At 42.6% G+C, this 20,410-nt stretch overlaps 1 protein-coding gene across 2 annotated transcripts; it reads right to left on the bottom strand.

The window, feature by feature from the left end:
• Positions 1-768: 768 nt before the first annotated feature.
• Positions 769-12,836, bottom strand: LOC115555161 (uncharacterized). 2 transcript variants are annotated; one of them, XM_030371856.1, is made up of 6 exons: positions 12,482-12,836; positions 4,326-4,387; positions 3,183-4,252; positions 2,908-3,066; positions 2,688-2,783; positions 769-2,188 (listed from the first exon to the last, which is right to left on the bottom strand). In XM_030371856.1, exons 2-4 carry the CDS (start codon positions 4,326-4,328, stop codon positions 3,003-3,005), a joined length of 1,137 nt encoding a protein of 378 aa, XP_030227716.1. In that variant the 5' UTR covers positions 4,329-4,387; positions 12,482-12,836; the 3' UTR covers positions 769-2,188; positions 2,688-2,783; positions 2,908-3,002. The 2 variants fall into 2 exon arrangements, with proteins under 2 accessions (XP_030227716.1, XP_030227717.1); XM_030371857.1 differs by lacking the exon at positions 12,482-12,836 and having other exon boundaries at positions 4,326-5,618.
• Positions 12,837-20,410: the final 7,574 nt, after the last annotated feature.

Raw genomic sequence — 20,410 nt, 5'->3', positions numbered from 1 at the left:
CCAGGACCTCCTCACCGCTCATTTTAAATCAAGGACGCTCAAACCTCCTTGCAGTGTTAAAGTGTGCTATACAAATTTAATTAATTATTTATCATTATTAAAACAGCACCGAAAGTGTGTGTGTGTCTGTGCGTGTGTGCGTGTGCGTGCGTGCGTGTGTGTGCGTGCGTGTGCGTGTGTGCGCTGGTACACGTTACTTAATATAGATTTTGGTGTCATCCAGGATCGCGGATTTTCGGAAAACTTAAGTCCCTGCCCAAAAAGGGTATTTAAATTAGCTTTGTAGCAAAAATGGCCCATATACAGCGTATTGAAGTGTATAAGATAGTGTTGTAATACTGCGTGTACAAACCAGCCTGATACAAATAGTAGAATTTTGATAGCCCTTGCCCTCGTCCTAGCCATGCATTTGTGTGTTGACAGTCGTAGGAGTTTTGATCGACGTAGCAATAGTAACTAAGCAAGGGGGCTTTGCGAACGTGCGCTGGGACAGCTGATTCGCCAAACAGGCTCGCAGTCTGTGTTCTACCACAGTCCCCAACGTTATTCTCATATCTCTCATGATTCATTTTTTTTTTTCTAAAGATGAGTTGATTTTGTAACGAGTAACGAAGGTTTCAAGGGAAATGTAGCGGAGTAAAAGTATCCGTTTTCTTCGCAAAATGTAGCGAAGTAAAAGTAAAAGTACAGAGAAATATAAGTAGTAAAGTAAAGTACAAATATCCAAAAAAACTACTTAAGTACAGTAACGAAGTATTTCTACTTCGCTACTATACAACACTGTAACTAGTAATATAAAGATTTCTTCGTTGACCGAGCCCATTATTCCCTACTGCTATTACCAAAGCAAATCCACATACACAAATGCACGCTTAAGAGAAATTTATTCTCTGTTCAGTTTCAATTACAAAGTTTTCAGGTATAGTGTGTGTGTGTGTGTGTGTCCGGTAAAAACATTCTTCAGTTACACTTGGACTTGAACAATCACCCCTGCTTGGTTGCAAAAAACTTGAATTTGAACTTCAACAAAATGGCTAAGTTTTCAGGTATAACGTGTATGTGTGTGTGTGTGTGTAACAGGTAAAAACATTCTGGATTTACATTTAGACTTGAACAGTGTGTTTTCAGGTATAACGTGTATGTGTGTGCGTGTGTAACAGGTAAAAACATTCTGCAATTACACTTAGACTTGAACAGTGTGTGTGTGTGTGTGTGTGTGTGTGTGTGTGTGTGTGTGTGTGTGTGTGTGTGTGTGTGTCTGGTAAAAACATTCTGCAGTTACACTTGGACTTGAACAATCACCCCTGCTTGGTTGCAAAAAACTTGAATTTGAACTTCAACAAAATGGCTAAGTTTTCAGGTAAAACGTGTATGTGTGTGCGTGTGTAACAGGTAAAAACATTCTGGATTTACACTTAGACTTGAACAGTGTGTTTTCAGGTATAACGTGTATGTGTGTGCGTGTGTAACAGGTAAAAAAATTCTGCAATTACACTTAGACTTGAACAGTGTGTGTGTGTGTGTCTGGTAAAAACATTCTGCAGTTACACTTAGACTTGAACAGTGTGTGCGGGGGCGTGTGCGCGCGCGTGTGTGTGTCTGGTAAAAACATCCTGCAGTTACACTTGGACTTCAACAATCACCCCTGCTTGGTTGCAAAAAACTTGAATTTGAACTTCAACAAAATGGCTACGTTTTCAACGTGTATGTGTGTGCGTGTGTAACAGGTATAAACATTCTGCAATTACACTTAGACTTGAACAGTGTGTGTGTGTGTGTGTGTGACAGATAAAAACAATTATGTGAACTTTTCAAATTTCACAGCTGCTAGTCAGAGCTGAATCCAAGAGGGAAAACCAGTTTTTCTTGTTTAGACAAGACAAAGCTTCTTCTTGAGAGATCGCACACGGTTAGAGCATTTTGGGCCAGTCTCCATGAACACCTTTTGAAATGTTTCAAAGGTGTACTTAAGTTCCTCCGGATAGGAAATATTGAGTGCATAAAGGAGGCCGAGAAGGTAGGCCAAGGCAGTGGAAGTATCCGGAAGGTCCTTTACTACTATGGATTCCTCTAAGATGAGTGCGATGTTTTGGATCTTGGGGGATGAGGCTTCAGCCACACAGTCCTCAAGGACATACAGAATTCCCACAGTGACTCCCTTGGCAGCCACGTCATCTGGATCAGTTTCCTGTTTGAGGACATAAAGAAATATCATTTTCAATTCAAACTCACATCACACACTACATGTCTTGTAGGGAGCCAGGCATCCCCTCTACATCTCAAATTGGAATGTCATGTCCAATATGAAGTGGTCTGTCATTTTAGCTTTGTTCAATATCCCGTCGTTCAAGCCTATCTGGTGCTGTGACCTTTACTGGCATTATTATTATTGTCATATTATTGTGTTTTTAAGTTCTTTGTTCTGCAAATCTGGTCTGCAAATCTTTTTTTCTAAATGTTTGTGTTGAAAACGGGGGGGTTGTCTTATAATCAGGGTCGTCTTATATTCGGACCAATACGGTAACTTCCCTTCCCTCTCTCAAGCAGTCCAAGCACAGGGGCGAAACAGAAATAAACGTTCTGATTTTCTACTTGTGTAGTAACTTCAATTACAGTATCTTCATTTTACAATTGAACGTCTGCATGATTGTAATAACTAAGTTATATTGATGACCATTAATACTTACAAGACAATGCTTGAAAAGTAGATTAGGGTCTTCACGTAGGAACACAGGAAGTCCTTTCATGGCTGCTTCCTTGCGGTGTCTGACAATGTTGGTGGTCTCAAAGAAAAAAAGAAAAAATAGCAAGATAGCTCTAATAATAGTAAGACTAATTGTTATTCAACAGATTGAAATTCATCTGGGCAAAAGTATTGTTTGGTACTGTAGTGTACTGTGCACACACCTCTTCATCAAGCTTTCTCAGTATCTCCTTCAGGTCCTTGCCAAACTCAGTTTTTCGGGCGCGGTACAAACTCAGCAGCAGGGGCGCATATTTTTCTACTGCAGCTCTGAATGTTCCGAGTAGATCTTTGTTTGTAATACGGAAAAACTCCTCACAAATCTATAAAATGCAGGAAAAAACAAATATGTACAGAGGAATATTAGGTAAATTGGGAAAATGTTTAACCTGTAAAAAATGTTCTATAGCCATTATCACTTTTAAAAGCATTTACAGACCCTCTTATCTGATCTTTAAAGAACAAAGCGGGCCATCTATCTTTCAACTCTGCCACCATGGGTTGTTTGTCGACAACCTCCTTTCGCCTCAGTGAGAAGGTCATATCCATTTTCGCTTTGATGAGAGACTGATCTACTTTTGCCTTCTTGGATTCCTCCATTAAAAGCTGTCTCTGTTCCTCCAAGGAGGCTTCATCTTGGTCATTTGGATGGTCTGGACAGTGGTTGATTTCGCCACGTTTAGGCCTCTTCAAGACGAACTGGGTTGTCTCTCCATCTGCCCTTCGTTTTCTATTCAGAAGAACCTCAGTGCAACCAGCATCCCGCAGCTTTGATCTGTAATTGTTGAACTTGTTCCTGATGGAGACAAGCCATCCGCCGTAATCATTTCCATCATCCTCTTTCAGGCAAGGGTACTTTAAAATCAATGCAACAGCGATTGATTCAACCTCATGAGGCTCAGGATAAGCCTTTATACTAAAACTAGCTTGACAAATTTTGTTCAGAATATCACTTGACATGTCCCTGGGCACCTCGCCTATGCCTTTTTTGTTTTTTGCATATTCCTCATTGCCCTTTTTAAACCTCAGTTCAACATCATGAGACAGAGGAGGAATTGGATATGGAGAAGGCCAGACTGAAGCACTGCGCATGTTTCCAGTAGTTGAGGGTGATTGGCTAGGTGAAGGGTGGGTCGAAGGGCTAGGTGAAGGGCAAGGCGAAAAGCCAGATAAAGGCCCCCCCGGAGATCCAAAACTTGCTGTGTCCAGAGACGATATAGATCCAAGAGACTGAATGTCAAATTCATTAGGTTGTATGACACTTAAAGTAATAGTAGGCACTTTCCACTTTATGTGCAGGATTGCCCGATCACTTGGTAATTCAGCTATAGCTGATAAATCACACAGTGCATTCTCAAAGTCAGGGTCCTCAAATTGTAAAGAAAAGTCTCCTTGCAGCTGTAGTTTTTCTCTTGAGAAGTCAACCAGTGCATCTACAGACTGTGGCTCTTCGCTAAGTTTGACACGTCGTGCCTCATTAGCAGACAAAATAACACGGAGTAGCCGTGCCTGGGGAAAAGAGTTGCTCAGGTTAGTAAAGAAAATTATGATTCAACATTCAAGCAATGTTAATATCACTTACCATTTTCTCTTAACATAAATGTGTCCTAAGGGTCACCCAGAGCTTTCCTCCGATGGAATAGGCTGTCAAAGGAAGATAATGATTCAGGTCAGCGATTTCAACAATAACTACTTCACTATAGTCACTGTACTCAACTTGAAAAGACCTATAATGTTACCATGCTGTGAGCTTTTTTGACAAGAATGATACCTTGTCAGCATTGGCTATAATGCTCACAATCATGAAAAACTCAGGTTGGCCATACTGCCCTACAAAGCAAAAGGGCAGTAACTGCATTTTTTGGTGAAAATGAGTTATTGTGTTTTTTGTAACATTCAAAGCATTCTTTGTCATGTAACAAAACATCTCATCTCAAATGTATGTCGTTTTGGAGAAAATTGTTGGGTGTTTGTACAGTAACTACAAAAACTGCTAGTAAAGCAAAGCAAAAAGGCAGTAAACGCCATTACTGTATTCTTGCCTTGTAGCGTGTCAGTTACTGTCATTCTGCGTTGTATCGCTTCACGTAATAATAACACTGTTGCCCCAGCGAAGTTACTGTTGCCATAGAGAACATCGAAGTGTCCAGATTTCAGATGCTCGCGGGAATCTTTCGACGCTGTGAATTTACCAGAGAGAATTTTTTTGTGAAAACTGCTCCATTACGATGGCCCAATCCAGGGGGAGAAAGATGGTGGAACTGGCATTAAAGAGAAAGTATCCCGAGTATGGTAAGTAACAACAACGTATGATTATGACTGATTAAACGTATCACAAAAAATCCTGTCAGATCGCTGATTTCTGTCAGGCGATATTACTTGCCCCCTCCCACTCTCCAAGCCCGCCCCCTCTAAACTAGTTTATCCTCCTTAACTTTATATCATCTGTTTGATCGGTGTAATGTTCTTGAATAGACCATCGCTATTTATAATACAACTAAATGGTGTAAAACTATAACAAACAAGTGCTGTCACGAGAGTTCAAACTTCAGAATACACTGCGGTCATTAAACTATGTAGCTACTAGGCTAGCAAGCTAATATTAATCTAGCCTATGCCAGAGCTCTCTTTTATTTCCTCCTCATAGTCATGTTCTGTGCTATGATCGGCAGACAAACAGTTTAGGCATCCATGGCATAGCCTGACTCGCCAGACTTTCTCTCGGTTACACCATCTAACACGGAAATATGCCGGGACACAATTTGCAGTCCACATTAATCATAATTGAAAAGGGAGGACTAATGCTAATAATCAGTGACGAAATGGTGGGGCCTGCCCGTAATTCCGACGCCTCATTGTTCCGACGTCTCAATGTTCCGAAATATTTCCCATTAAATCGACATGCCACTATTCCGACGGTTCAATGTTCCGAAAACGAAACCCATTGGTCCGAAGGTCCGTTAGTCCGACTTTTCAAAAAGGAGGCGCATTAGGCCGACGGTTCAATATGCCGAATAGGAAAAAGAGTTTTATACCTCACTCGCTCACTCTGTGTGTGTGTGTGTGTGTGTGTGTGTGTGTGTGTGTGTGTGTGTGTGTGTGTGTGTGTGTGTGTGTGTGTGTGTGTGTGTGTGTGTGTGTGTGTGTGTTGAGAATTAGACCTCCGCTCTCTGTCCATGGTGCTGCAACACCGTGTCGAAATGAAGTGAAGCGTTGTCTTTTTGCCCTCCAAAATTCATCGTGAACGTGATATGTAGGCCTAGGTTGTATTTTGGAGACAGAGAGAGAGAGTGAGAATGAGAGAGAGAGGGAGAGGGAGCGAGCGAGGTATAAAACTATTTTTCCTATTCGGCATATTGAACGTCGGCCTAATGCGCCTCCTTTTCGAAAAGTCGGACTAACGGACCTTCGGACCAATGGGTTTCGTTTTCGGAACATTGAACCGTCGGAATACTGGCATGTCGATTTAATGGGAAATATTTCGGAACATTGAGACGTCGGAACAATGAGGCGTCGGAATTACGGCATGGCACCGCAATGGTAGATGTTGCCTTTCCATATGCGTTCAGATGAATATGGCCTCACTTTGCCATAGAAAACCAGGCTGTTTGAAACAAACCCAGTATCTAAGAAAACGTCTTAATTTACAATACAAGCAAATTCACTCAAGGAACAGTTTCACGGATCAGTTTAGCCTGTGGTTAGCCAAGCAGCCAAGTAGAATGATATGAATAGTTAGTGACCCACACAAAACGTAACCAATAACTTTTTCAACTCCTTCAACACACATGTTTAAAGGATGCAAATGTATTTGTTATTTCTTACAGGTATTTATTTATTATTGTGTTGGCCTAATGATAGCAGTATTTTAGTCATAGGCCTAATTCATGTACGGAGGGTTCTTTTTAATAAAATAACTTAATACTAAGTAGGCCCTATATGCACATCCACTTTCATATAGGTCCATGTTGTATTATATCATATTAATTAGTACATTAATTAGTACAGAAAGTCAAAGCTCAAATAAAATTAGATGGACTGATTATTGATGTTTTTTCTTCATTTATAGAAATACAGTATGTTTTTTATTAACTCCTCAAAAATGGACTAGTTGTAACTACAGTTGTAACTACAGTTATGATTATTATCTTGGCCAGTGTTGCATGCATTGTTGCTTTGCATGCATACCAATAACTTTAAGTATTTTTCATTCCAGCTGCACAGGGTATTCCACCAAAGAGGAGTCGAGACTGCATGGAAGAAACATGGGTGATCCCAGACACTTTGTTGGACACCAGCTTCGACCTGGACACCAGCTTCGACCTGTCCGATGATGGCTCATACTACGTCCCAACCCCATACTCTTCCCCGACACGGACTGAACTGGAACCAACTTCAAGCCATTCCCCGACTGAACTGGAACCAACCCCAAGCCATTCCCCGACTGAACTGGAACCAACCCCAAGCCATTCCCCGACTGAAGAGGAACCAACCGCAAGCCATTCTCCGACTGAATTGGAACCAACCCCAAGCCACTCCCCGACTGAACTGGAACCAACCCCAAGCCATTCCCCGACTGAAGTGGAACTGACACAGACTGAAGTGGAACCAACTGAGGAGGAAAGGCCGCAACCACGCCCACCAATGAGGGGCCCATGTGGTTCCCAGTGTCATAGGAAGTGCACTGACCACATGTCAGATGACAGGCGGAAGGAGATATGGAGGCAGTTTTGGGACATGACGTACACAGAGCGGCGAACCTGGATGTTCCACTCAGTCACCTCACTGGAGACGAAGAGAGTTTGTGCTACAGGCAGTCGACGTGGCCGGACGTTCAGCTACAGGCTACAAGACCAGAGAGGAGAGCCAAGACGTGTCTGCAAGATGTTCTTCTTGTCAACGCTGGGCTACCACCCAAAAAATGACAGTCTGGTGATGACCATGATGGGCAATGCAAGCAGCAAGCCACTCGCTCCACCTCAGGACCAGAGAGGAAGGCAGGCCGCTGCAAACAAACTCGATCAAAAATTATTACTGGACCACATAGAGTCGTTCCACCCTACAGTTAGCCACTATAGGCGTGAACATGCCCCACATCGACGGTACCTTCCTAGTGACATCACCATGAAAATGATGCATGCTGATTATGTGGAGAAAGGGCACACCTGTTCGTATGAGGCGTACAGGAAGGCTGTCAGGCAAAAAAAAATAAGTTTCACAAAACTTGGAGAGGAGGAGTGTGAGACTTGCTTGCAGCATGCTGAACATGAAAAGTCACACACAGAGGAGATGGTGGATTGCCCAGAGTGTCTAAGGTGGCAAAAGCACAAGCAGTCTGCCCTGCAGAGTCGGCTGAGGTACAAGGAGGATGCAGAGACCAGCTGGCCCGACGGCACCTCAGTCCGGAGTGCAGACCTCCAAAAAGTGATAATGCTGCCACGTATGCCTGGAGTAAAATCTTGTGTTTTTACGCGACGTGTTGTGGCATACCACGAGACATTTGCCTCTGTGGGGAAGGGGAAAAACAAGAAGAACACCATCTCTGTCTTGTGGCATGAGGGAATAGCAGGGCGAAGCGCTGCAGAAATCACATCTGCATACATGGCAGCATTGGAGAAAGAGAGGGATGCACGCCACATAATTCTCTGGGTGGACAACTGCAGTGCGCAAAATAAGAATTGGTGCTTGCTCTCCTCACTCGTCACCCTAGTCAGTGGCACAACTTCACTGGAAGACATCACCCTAAAATACTTCGAGCCGGGGCACACTTTCATGAGCGCTGACAGTTTCCACCATGGTGTCGAGCAGCAAATTAGGAAGTGTCCAGGTGGTGTTGTGTACGACTTCGAGGACTTTGTGAATGTTGTGGCGAGCTCCAATTCAAAGAAAGTGGATGTTGTCCTGATGCAGAATGCCAATGTGCTGGATTGGAAAGATGGCCATTCCACTACCAAGGTCAAGAAGGCAAAAGCACCAAAGCTTGGGGAGATGGCAGAAATTCAAGTGCGGCGAGGCTCCAAGAGTCTTTTTTACAAGCGGTCACATGTTGAGACAGAATTCACAGAAATGGACTTCCTATTAAAAAAATTCATCCCAACCATGCCCACTCTCTTGCGACCACGGGACAGGGGAGTTGACGAGATCAAAAAGAGGGACTTAATTAACAAACTTTGTCCACTCATGCCCCCAAACAGAAGGGGGTTCTGGCATTCCCTGCCTGTACTGAAGGATGTCCTGGAGGAGTAATGAAATTAATGTATTGTGTATTGTTTGTACCGAGTGTGTTGTTCTTTCATTATCCCCTGATTTCTAACAGTTGTATATATAATTATAACTATTTATCAAATGAATAACAAATAAGCTGATTTACTCATTTCTATGTATTCATGCATCACTCATGCTTCATTCAGCAATGTTTTAATCTTCCACACCATATAAAATGAACTTGCTCAAAGATATATAAAAAATATTGTTTCATATTCCAAATATTGTTTAATAAATATTGTTTAATGTAATTTGTTTTCACCATCTATGAATTCAATTATTATTAAATGATTATCATTTTTTTAAATGTATCCTGAGTATTCGCTTCATTAATCACTTTTGTGTATTAGGTTCTCAAGGTCCGGGAAACCCTTGGAGTCTGTGGTGCATTGACAGGGGGTCTATGAAAAAGAATGTTTATAGGCTATGACATTTTAACAACTTCCATTTGGGCCCCTGCCCCAATAGTTTGTGAATCCCTGTATTAGATCAGTGAAACAGATACTTTTTTTTTGTAAATTGTGTAAAATCATTAACATGGTAAATCAACTTGACAAACTACTTTGACGATTAACTTTCCAGTGCATATTATGTATTGCAGATAATGCAGATGTGTTTAAGATTAATGAATACAAATTAACTAAGAATACACCCTAATTACACTCTCATAATTGTGTCATATAAAAATATGAACACTGCTCATTTAGCCCTTGATGCAGCTTGGAAATGTGATATACTTTTGAGATGTGATGAACACCAAAACAATTTCTGAGTGAACTATAAACACCTTAAAAGGTTTAATTACATTAGCTGTGGCATCCCTGTCTTGCAGGAAACAAATGGTTCAAATCAATATAACTCAAATACAACAAAACCATAGCTATGACAAAAAAGGTTTTTGAAGAATATTAAGTTAATGCCTTCTTACTTGGTATGTAACCTTCGGAAGTAGGAGTAATACAAAGCAAAAATACAGTAACTGTAAAAAGGGGGTAAAATACAAAAAATAATAAAATTACTAATATCTGAAAAGAATAAGGTTATATGGAGTAACAATACTGCCTTATGTCCAATAATCTACCTACAACTACTTGGGCTGGACAACAAGATAACTTTAAGGTCATTTTTCTCAGTTTAGTGCTCTGTGCAGTTACTGCCTTTTTGCTTTGTAGGGCAGCATAGCACTGCCCTGCTGAGACAACCATACCTTCAGCATATTCAGTTCCAAACAGCTGCACTTTGCTAGTAAGACAGACTGTGTTATTGTAGGGATATTTACTTGACACAGCTGATTTATGTGAACTGTTCAAAGGTCCAATCTGAACAGTGCTAATTTTCTCAATGTAAAGGTTAGACTGAAAGAGACTTTGTCCATCTAAGTAGTATGCCATAAACTGCTGATGCTTTGTACCTAAAGAGAGCTCCAGATTCTTTGTATTATGCAAATCACGTGCAATTCTTTTGAACACACTGTGTTTGGACTCAGACCTCATGGTCCACAAATCCACTAATGGACCAAAACAGCGAATAAGGTGCGGATAATGCAAAATAAAATGATGTTTTGGTTTTAAGGAAAAATTAGGAAATGTGTCTCTGAGAAGTAAGTGGTGATCTTTGAGTTTGAATGACAGGTAGCATAATGTTTCCTCTATAAATTTGTCAGATACAACAATTTGGACAATCTCTTTTAGATCCATCAATATTTGCCATGAAAAATCATTCTCTGCAACACAACCTCCCACCATGAGGGGAAGCAGTCTCAACAATGCCCAATTCTCGTGGCCATTTCCCCCAATGGAACCCTTTTTAATGGCTGCCTTCCTAACAACCTTAGGTTTGTTGACTTTATCTGAGTGCTTGTACGGAAATGACCTGATTATGTGATTGAGCTTGGCCAGTGTGAAGTATCCTTTTGAAATTAATACTGAAAGGCACAATGCCAATTCTACTGGAATAACCCCTTCAAAAAAATCGTGCAATATATCCGGGGGGAATCCTGTCACAGGATGGAATGAAGTCAGGTGCTTTGCTAGAACACACTCACGTTTTACCCCATTTACACTCTTCAGAGTTGGGTTTTGTTTGAGCTCATCCACAAACTTATCATGCTGATCAACAGTTCTCAAAAGGAATTCTCTTGGTCTGGGAGTCCCTATTTCACCACGACTAATCAAACAGAAACGACAAAATTTGTCTACAATGAAACTTTCTTGGAACCCGGCTAGACCGTGCGCTCCGAGATTATCTGCACAGACACAGAATATTTTTACTCCAACAGAGCTCTTCAAAGCATCAATATGAATTCCATTATCCTCAATAAGTTTTAGATCCTTAATAAGTGGCTCCAAGAATCTCTCATAACCAAATTCTTTCACATCCCGACTATTTCCTAATGCTGCCAACTGAATGACTGTCAGACCACCCCTAAATGTTGCTGGTAAATTTAGGATGAGCCAATAAACTGCGACTATCTTGTGAATATTCCGCAAAGTTCCCAAAGGATTGGCAACCTCAAACTCATCAATGTACAGGGCTATACTGATTTCTACACCTTCAGTGTTACCTCTACTCTGCTTAAAGTACCGGCCATCCTGGAAAGATCTATAAACACCAGGTAAGTGTTCTTGTTCGAAAACTAATGCCCCTAAAAAATCAGGACATCTCAACAGGCTTTCAAGCACTAATGGCAATGGTACATAGATAAAAGTGTTTGTACTACCTTGCCTATACAGGTACTCGACTGGCTCGATCAAAGAAAACTTTTTCTTAAAATAATAGGTTCTTCTGTAGTCAGTAGACAGACAGCCTTTTACAGATGTTCCAGTCACTAATGGACTGGATGTAAATACAGAATCAACAATATCCTGAACTAGATTGTTTTCTGTCGAAATGTTATTATTTTCCAGAACTTCTGCAACTGACCGGAAAGCAAGAGATTTTGAGCATATGAATATATCACGGATTTCCTATTTTTTGAGTTGCACTACGTGTGACATGTAGAACCGTCTGCATAGAGAGGAAAAGACATGCAACTTTGTGTTCAACTTGTTCAAAATCCAGATGATCTACTCTATCTTCCTCAAACACAATGCTTGAATCATCTTGAAATGAAGTTGACGCTCACTTTCAACTGCGATGCCAGCTTCAGCGCTAATAGGTCAAATGACTGTCCTAAAATCTTTCACTGTATATTGTTTGTGCTTTCTACTTTTATGTGAGCTGAATGTTGAGTATGTGTTCGTTTTAAACTCACAACCTAGAAACGGACATTGAATAGTTTCTTGAATTTTAAGGTGATTTCCTAGATGTTTAAAAAAATCCTTCTGAGAACATATTTCTTCAAAATCGCAACATTCACATCTAAATGTCAAAGACTGTTGATCAATAGGTGCAGCTTTGCGATGATTTCTAGAAAGATGTGACTTTAAAGCTCCTTGAGTTTTGAAGACACACACACAGTCAGAGTATACGCACGGCCAATGGTGACGTCTTTTGTGGCAAAGCTGGTGATGCCTAACAAGGTCGTCTTGGTCAGCAGAAAAACTGCAAAACTTGCACTGCATGGAGATTCAATCCCGATACCTGAAACGTAACAATTTAATTGTATATAAATAAAAACACATAGAGAATAGTCTGTTTACATTAATTAAAGAATTAAAAAATAATAATAAATAAAAATTGTACGCGCTGGGCGATATGGCCCAAAAAATAAATCCCAGATTTTTTCCCCAAAAATCTGATTTCCGATTTAATCGATTTACATAAAAAGGCATTACGGCAGGCCCTGCCATTGTAAACAGTGTAACCTGTAATATAACATAAAATGTAAAATATATTAAATATAAAATAAAATATTTCTGTAAACATAAAATATTACTAATGATAAGAGGTAGTTCTGATAAATTGACAACATAACAACTGAACATTCAAACTTTCAACATGTGTTCATAAATATACAGTGTTTTGCTAACGGTAAATACCTTAAAAAAGGGAATAGTAACAGGAGAAGAATGAGAAAAACACACACGCAGCTCTTTTTTCTCGTCTGTTTTGAATTAGGAAGAGGAGCGCGAACCCCCTACTGGAGCCCCGAGGCATTACCAACAGATCGACGAATTATTAAACCACACAGATATATTTCAAATGAATTATGTTTACCTCAAAATAGATTATACATATATGAATACATTTTTGTATACGACTTGTCACTCGCTGCCATGTTTGTGTATCACTTTGGTAAATGCGCGCTCTGTGCGGGGGGAGGGCTGAGCCCATTCCGAACTACGGGAGCTGAGAGGGAAGCATTGGCGGATGTTGAAGAGAAAACCGATTTTCATTTAAACAAGTCGACGTGAGCTACACACTCGAGTTAATGGATAAAATCGGTTTATCGCCCAGCCCTTATTTAGCAGGCAGGTACCCAGCTGCTCCCGCCTATTTATTTTTGTTCATGCGCTGAACAAAAATAAGTCCATGCACTGTGCGTGCCCTGCTGGTTCATCTGCTATCCTCTTTCTGCTATCCCTATCGCCTTCAATGCTTTGAGATGAAAAATGGCTGAGGCAGGTGAGTCTTCCGAATCAAGTCGAGTATTTCAGTCCAACTGGTTAAGGAGTGTGTCAGGGCTTTCAAACATATAAACCATAAAGCCTATGGACGCCTCAGGACGGACTAGTCAACGCGCTGAGGCATCACTCGGGCAGGTTGTAGTGAGTGCGTGCGTGCGTGAATGACATGCGTGTGCGTTTTGCGAGCGTATGCGATTTCAAAGTAACAAACAAACAAACTCAAAGCCGAGCATGCATCTGTCACGTATTTTAGGAACACAAGCTGTATTTCCCTCACTTAACCAATAGGGGGTAGGACCAAATATATAAGCCGTAAATACTACACAAAGGGCCCTATTTTAACGGTCTGAAACGCAAGTGGGAAAGCGCAAAGCGCAAGTAGCTTTGTGGGCGGTTCTACGGCGCTATCGCTATTTTACAGGCGGATAAATGACGCTTGCGCCGCGGCGCAAGTGTCAAAAGGGTTGGTCTGAAGCAGCCTAATTACCCGTAGGTGTGGTTTGGGCGTAACATGCAACAAACCAATGAGAGTGCCAGCTCCCATCCCCTTTAAGAGCCATGAGCGCATTTGAATCGGACGAGTTGATATTTTGACAGCGCGTCTGCAGTCTCCGAGAATTTCAAACTGCAAATGGCTTAGTTTATTGCCAAATAATATGGCCTAATTCACACATGGAATATACTGAGTCCTCAAATAAATTTCGGCAAAGAAAACGTATGATAGGCTATAACATATGATATGCGGTAACTGTGGTTCTATTTAATGATATACGCAATACATTATAAACATTGTTTCTTATCAGTATTGTATGCTATCCTATGCATGTGTCCCCGCGGTAATAGACATTGCCATTGATTGTATTATGCGTTACGTGTTTAGTTTGCCCAAGTGAAGGAGTTCAAGTACCTCGGGGTCTTGTTCGCGAGTGAGGGAACTATGGAGCGTGAGATTGGCCGGAGAATCGGAGCAGCGGGGGCGGTATTGCGTTCGCTTTACCGCACCGTTGTTACGAAAAGAGAGCTGAGCCGCAAGGCAAAGCTCTCGATCTACCGGTCGATCTTCGTTCCTATCCTCACCTATGGTCATGAGGGTTGGGTGATGACCGATAGGACGAGATCGCGGGTACAAGCGGCCGAGATGAGTTTTCTCAGAAGGGTGGCTGGCGTCTCCCTTAGGGATAGGGTGAGAAGCTCAGCCATCCGTGAGGAACTCGGATTAGAGCCGCTGCTCCTTTACTTAGAAAGGAGTCAGCTGAGGTGGTTCGGGCATCTGGTAAGGATAACAAATACGATGCAAATTAAATTTAAATGAAGTGAAATTTCGAGGTTGGAAACTGGGCGCCTTACAGAGCACACACGCGCGCCCGCATTCATTCATTCTTTTTAACACTCACTCGCGGTAAAACAATGCTTTTCACGATCAAATAGGCCTACTCATCAATCCTAAAAGTTATGGGCATGTAGGCCTACACGATGTCTGTGTCAAGAAAATATGTGTTTGCTGTACGGTGTTTGCAGATGCATTGATTTAAAAGTAGCCTACAACTTATTACCGCTGCATCAGCTGTTCTTTCCCAAATAATTTACCAAGAATGTGCGGCTAGGTAGATGAGAGAAGCAAAGTGTATGCGCGAGGTGCACAAGCAATCCGTATGCATCGCATGCGCATGTATGCATGCGCCCTTAAAATAGCGTCTGAACAACGCGCCACTGACTTTAAACCAGGTATTTCCTGGTCAGTAGCGCAATGGTTTTCAGAAACGTCAAAATACCGTTTGCGCCAGAACACGCCTCCTCCTTCCGCCGAACCGCCCCTTGGGGCGCAAGATCATTCCCTAATTTACCGGCGAGTGGCGCAGGTGGCAAAAGAGCGCTCTGCGCCAGTTGTAAACTAGCAACGACACATGCGCCAGTGACTAAGTCACTTGCGCCGGATGCAAGATAGGGCCCATAGCCAAAAGGGAAAGCAGGACATTACTGAAGGCTGCAATAGATACTTTAGCTACAGAGGGCAGCATCACAGACCAGGCGAGGAAAACCGAGGATTACGTCACACCGGTTCCTCTCCAAGTCTTCCGGTCCTCGCTGAGTCCATAAAGATGTCCACCTGGCCATGAAAACCTTAGAACTCTCCCGGCAGCGAATACCATACATGGGTTTGTGGCTAGGATCAGCTAGGAGAACACTCTCGCACGTGCTTAGAACACATCTTCAATCTCTCTTTACTTCAGAGCATCAGTTTACCATACCGAAAATACTTTATACAAATAAAGTCTCTTTAAAGCTATTCCTTTGGATTCGACCCCTCCTTCCACGAAGAAATACGTAATACATTGGTGACCCGGACGTTCCTGGAAGGTCCCGGACCGAGACTTGCGACTGCGGGGCCGTCGGGAGCAGTACAAGCTACTTACAGGCGCCACAAGAAAGGTAAACAGAACCTGTTGTCCATGACTGAACTCTGTATAGTTAGACATAGTCACATTTAGGTGAATAGCTTGTACTGCCTTCGACTGGTTGCGGGGACGTGTAATCTCGGACTGGTTTAAATTCATACAGCCGGTTAGACGAACGGCCTAGGATACGCTAACAGATTGAAATTGAATAACGAGCTCACGAAGTAAAGGGCTGGGAGTGTGTTTTATATGGGTTTGTCGATAGACTGTATCCAATCCTGATTAGATCAAAATGTTTGTACCAACGTGGGAGACATACTACCTGTGGTTAAGTGTTATTTATTTGGTGATAAGCTTCGAGTTCAACCGGGCCACCATAAGGTATATTTATTACCGACCATAAACTTCTAAACTCTTACGGTGGAGCGAGGAAAGGTCATATTAACGTTAATCTAGTTTACTTGCATAAAACCGGTGGCGTAGCTTTGTTTGCTGTGGAGTTTGAATGGGTTTGATTCCTCCAGGCCCGGTTCATTGAAAATCGAAACTGCAAGTTCGTATAGTATATAACGCAGCCGTAGAGGTAGACTTACGCAGTATAACCCATCTGCTATCAAGTGCCTCGCTAACCCGCCGTGGGGACAAACTTGCAGGAATCTCATACTTCTTATAGAGATCCAAAACTAGTTTGTTTCTGCAGCATTTTGGATGTACCACGTGGTGTACGATTTAAAGCGACAACGCGTCTTGGAAACGTGCGTTTCCTTTGTTCGTACCTCCACAGTCTTTGTAGTCAGAGCCCTTTTTGAAACAAACGCCATTGCTCAAGAGCAACAGGGGCTCTCAACTTAAGTGTTACATCCTCTCTCTCTCTCTTTCTCTCTCTCCCTCCCCCTCTCTCTCTCTCCCTCCCCCCTCCCCCCCCCCCCCCCCTCTCCCCCTCCCCCTCTCCCCCTCCCCCTCTCTCACTCACTCACTCACTCACTCACTCACTCACTCACTCACTCACTCACTCACTCACTCACTCTCTCTCCTGCAAGTCAGTAGGGGATGAATGGTCAGTCTTTTGTTTAGATTGCATAACCTCTGACCTAAGCAAAAACAGATCTCTCACTCACTCACTCATCTCTCTCTCTCTCTCTCTCTCTCTCTCTCTCTCTCTCTCTCTCTCTCTCTCTCTCTCTCTCTCTCTCTCTCTCTCTCTCTCTCTCCTGCAAGTCAGTAGGGGATGAATGGTCAGTCTTTTGTTAAGATTGCATAACCTCTGACCTAAGCAAAAACAGATCTCTCTCTGTCTCTCCATCTCTCTCTCTCTCACTCACTCACTCACTCACTCACTCACTCATCTCTCTCTCTCTCTCTCTCTCTCTCTCCCGCAAGTCGGTAGAGGATAAATGGTCAGTCTTTTGTTAAGACTCGTAACCTCTGACCTAAGCAAAAGCAGATCTCTCTCTCGGCGCCGGGGCCATCTTGTGGCCTGGTTGCACAGTCCGGTAGGACTGGAACAACTCGAATAGTTGTAAGCAAAAGCAGATCTCTCTCCCTCTCTCTCCCCCCCCCCCCCTCTCTCACTCACTCACTCACTCACTCACTCACTCACTCACTCACTCACTCACTCACTCACTCACTCACTCACTCACTCACTCACTCACTCACTCTCTCTCTCATCTCTCTCATCTCTCTCTCTCTCTCCTGCAAGTCAGTAGGGTCTGAATGGTCAGTCTTTTGTTAAGACTGCATGACCTCTGACCTGGGCAATAGCAGATCTCTCTCGCTCTCTCTCCCCCTCACCCTAGCTCCCTCTTTCTCTCTCACTCACTCACTCACTCACTCACTTTGATACTCACTCACTATCTCTCTCTCTCTCTTCTGCAAATAGGTAGGGTCTGCAATGGTAAGTCTTTTGTTAAGACTGCATGATCTCTGACCTGGGACAAAAGCAGATCTCTCTCCCTCCCTCTCGCTCTATCTCTCTCTCTCTAGGGATATGTTCTCTCTCTCTCTCCAAGCACACACTTATTGAAGGCAACAAGTGTCATTTTTGACCTGGGTGTTTTGATAAGGCAATAGTAGCCTGCACAAAGGGACCCCCGGTGTGCTCTGTCTGTCCGTCTGTCCGTCTGTCTGTCTGTCTGTCTGTCTGTCTGTCTGTCTGTCTGTCTGTCTGTCTGCCTGTCTGTCTGTCTGTCTGTCTGTCTGTCTGTCTGTAGAAATATGTTCTCTCTCCATAAATATATTCCCTTAAAGATCCATCTGTTTCAAATGATAACAGTGTTTCGGCAGCTACTTATTCAGCCAATGGTGCAATTATAATAGTCACATTTCACTAGTCAATAGCTGGAAGTATTGGATTGTATATTTCATTCCAATATTTGAGGTATTTAGTTTGATTTTGATTTAAATATCAATATCTAGTTCATAACTACAGTTTCCGCACGTTCATTAAGTGCCCTCATCCTCATCCTCTACGAATCAATAAATGAATAGCAATAAGTTGAAAACCATCAGTGAAGCAATAGTTTCTGACGCATAATATTTTGGCTATAATTTTGTAGCTAATAGAATTCAACATCTATGGGAGAACAATATTTATGTATACATGTGATAAATCCGTAAATCCACTTTGTTTGTACAGACGTATTGCTTTTGGGCAACCAGGAAGGTTGTTCCACAGTTTCAATATGGAATATTGAAAAGTAATTAACGTTGTGCAATCTTGTAACTCCCAATTCCTCGCTCTTTCTCTCTGTCTGCTTGCCTGTCTAAAAGTAGGCCCTCCCTCACCCCTTAAATTACTTCCCCATCCTTTAGTCCCTGTCTCCCACCCCCCCTCATAAAGACCCCCCCCTTCCCCAGAGAATAGAATGAACCCCCACTCTTCCCACATCACCTCTCTCTATCTCTCTCTCTCTCTGTCGCTATTTTTAACAACATTGACTTCTATTTGTAGTTCCCCTTATCATCCAAGGATCTCATAGGGCTATCTGTGTACATATAAATGTACACAAAGCGCAGAAACAGAGTGTATTAAGAACACAAATTGCGGTTAAATGGTAGCCTTATGCCATAAGGTACCACAGTTTTCAGCCGGACAGATAGAACTCTGAGAAGTTTCTGTAGTCAGCTGATACGCATGTAGTTTGCACCAGCAGCCATATTTGTAGTTCTTGGTAGTGAATCAAACCCCCCCCCTGTACCCTCCCTTTGATCCCCCTTCGTAGATCTCCTCGTCTCTTCCTCCCGCCTAAACCCCCTCTCGTAAATTCCCTCCCCACCCTTTTTTCCCTGTCTCCCACCCCCCTTCATAAAGACCCCCCCCCCCCCCCTTCCCCACAGAATAGCTTTGTCTTAAATGCCCCACTGGCGTCGTTTTGAGTACTTGTCGTTAACGATTGTTCATGGTTATGGGTGCGAGGTAAGGTCCTCCACTATCGGTCTCTGTGAAGATCGAGCCCGAAAGAACATTAACGAGAGTTCCAATCATTATTATCTTTAACTTCTCCCATTCTTCTGAACTTTCCTGAGGCCGGCACGGTCTGTGTTCCTAAGCAATAGCTCCATTGCGGACGGTCAGAGTAAATACCACCTATCTGATGATCCGCTAATAACATCCAAGACTGCATGATTACTTTTACATTCAAGTCTGTTGATATTTTGTTATTAAAAACGATGAATTATTAATCTACGAGTCCCTCCTAACCCTTTACACTCGTAAAAGTCCCCACCACCCCCCCTCCAGGCCCAGTCTAACGCCCTGTCCCCTCACTGGCCTTCCATCTCTCTCTCACTCCAACCCCGTCTTTCTCCGCGTCTCCTCCTCCACTGTCTTAATGAACCCCATCCCCCACCACCAATCTTCCTCCCTCTAAACCCTCATCATAAAGACCACCCCCCAGCCTCTCCCACGACACATCTCTCTCTCTGTCGCTATTTTTAACAACGATAACTTGTGTACATATAAATGTACACACAGCGCAGAGCCATAGTGTATTGAGAACACAAATTGCGGTTAAGTGGTAGCCTTATGTTATAAGGTACCACAATTTTCAGCCGGACAGATAGAACTCAAAGAAGTTTCTGTAGTCGGCTGATACGTATGTAGTATGCACCGCAGCCATATTTGTAGTTCTTGGTAGTGCCGCCTACTCGTTAACACGAGATTATTCCCAATTACATCTCAACATCTCCAAATGTACCACAAATATATAACTATTATGAGTCCCAACTAGACGACCCCCAGCTTTCCAAGTAGCCGATCTCTTGCATTCGTACTAAATTTGTTCTCTTTTCTCGTCAGGCCTTGGCAACCCGAGCAGTAATGGATGCCCGACATTCATCATTTTTAATCGTTAACATTACTACAAATATTCTCTTTTCTAATCAGGGAGTGGCAACACAACGATCAGTTGCCCACGATCATCATTTTACTTCTGTGCATA

The sequence above is a fragment of the Gadus morhua genome, chromosome 12 (assembly GCF_902167405.1).
Source record: "Gadus morhua chromosome 12, gadMor3.0, whole genome shotgun sequence".
Lineage (NCBI taxonomy): Eukaryota > Metazoa > Chordata > Actinopteri > Gadiformes > Gadidae > Gadus > Gadus morhua.
Note: the sequence above shows the minus strand (reverse complement) of the source record. Positions and strands in the feature narration are given on the sequence as shown.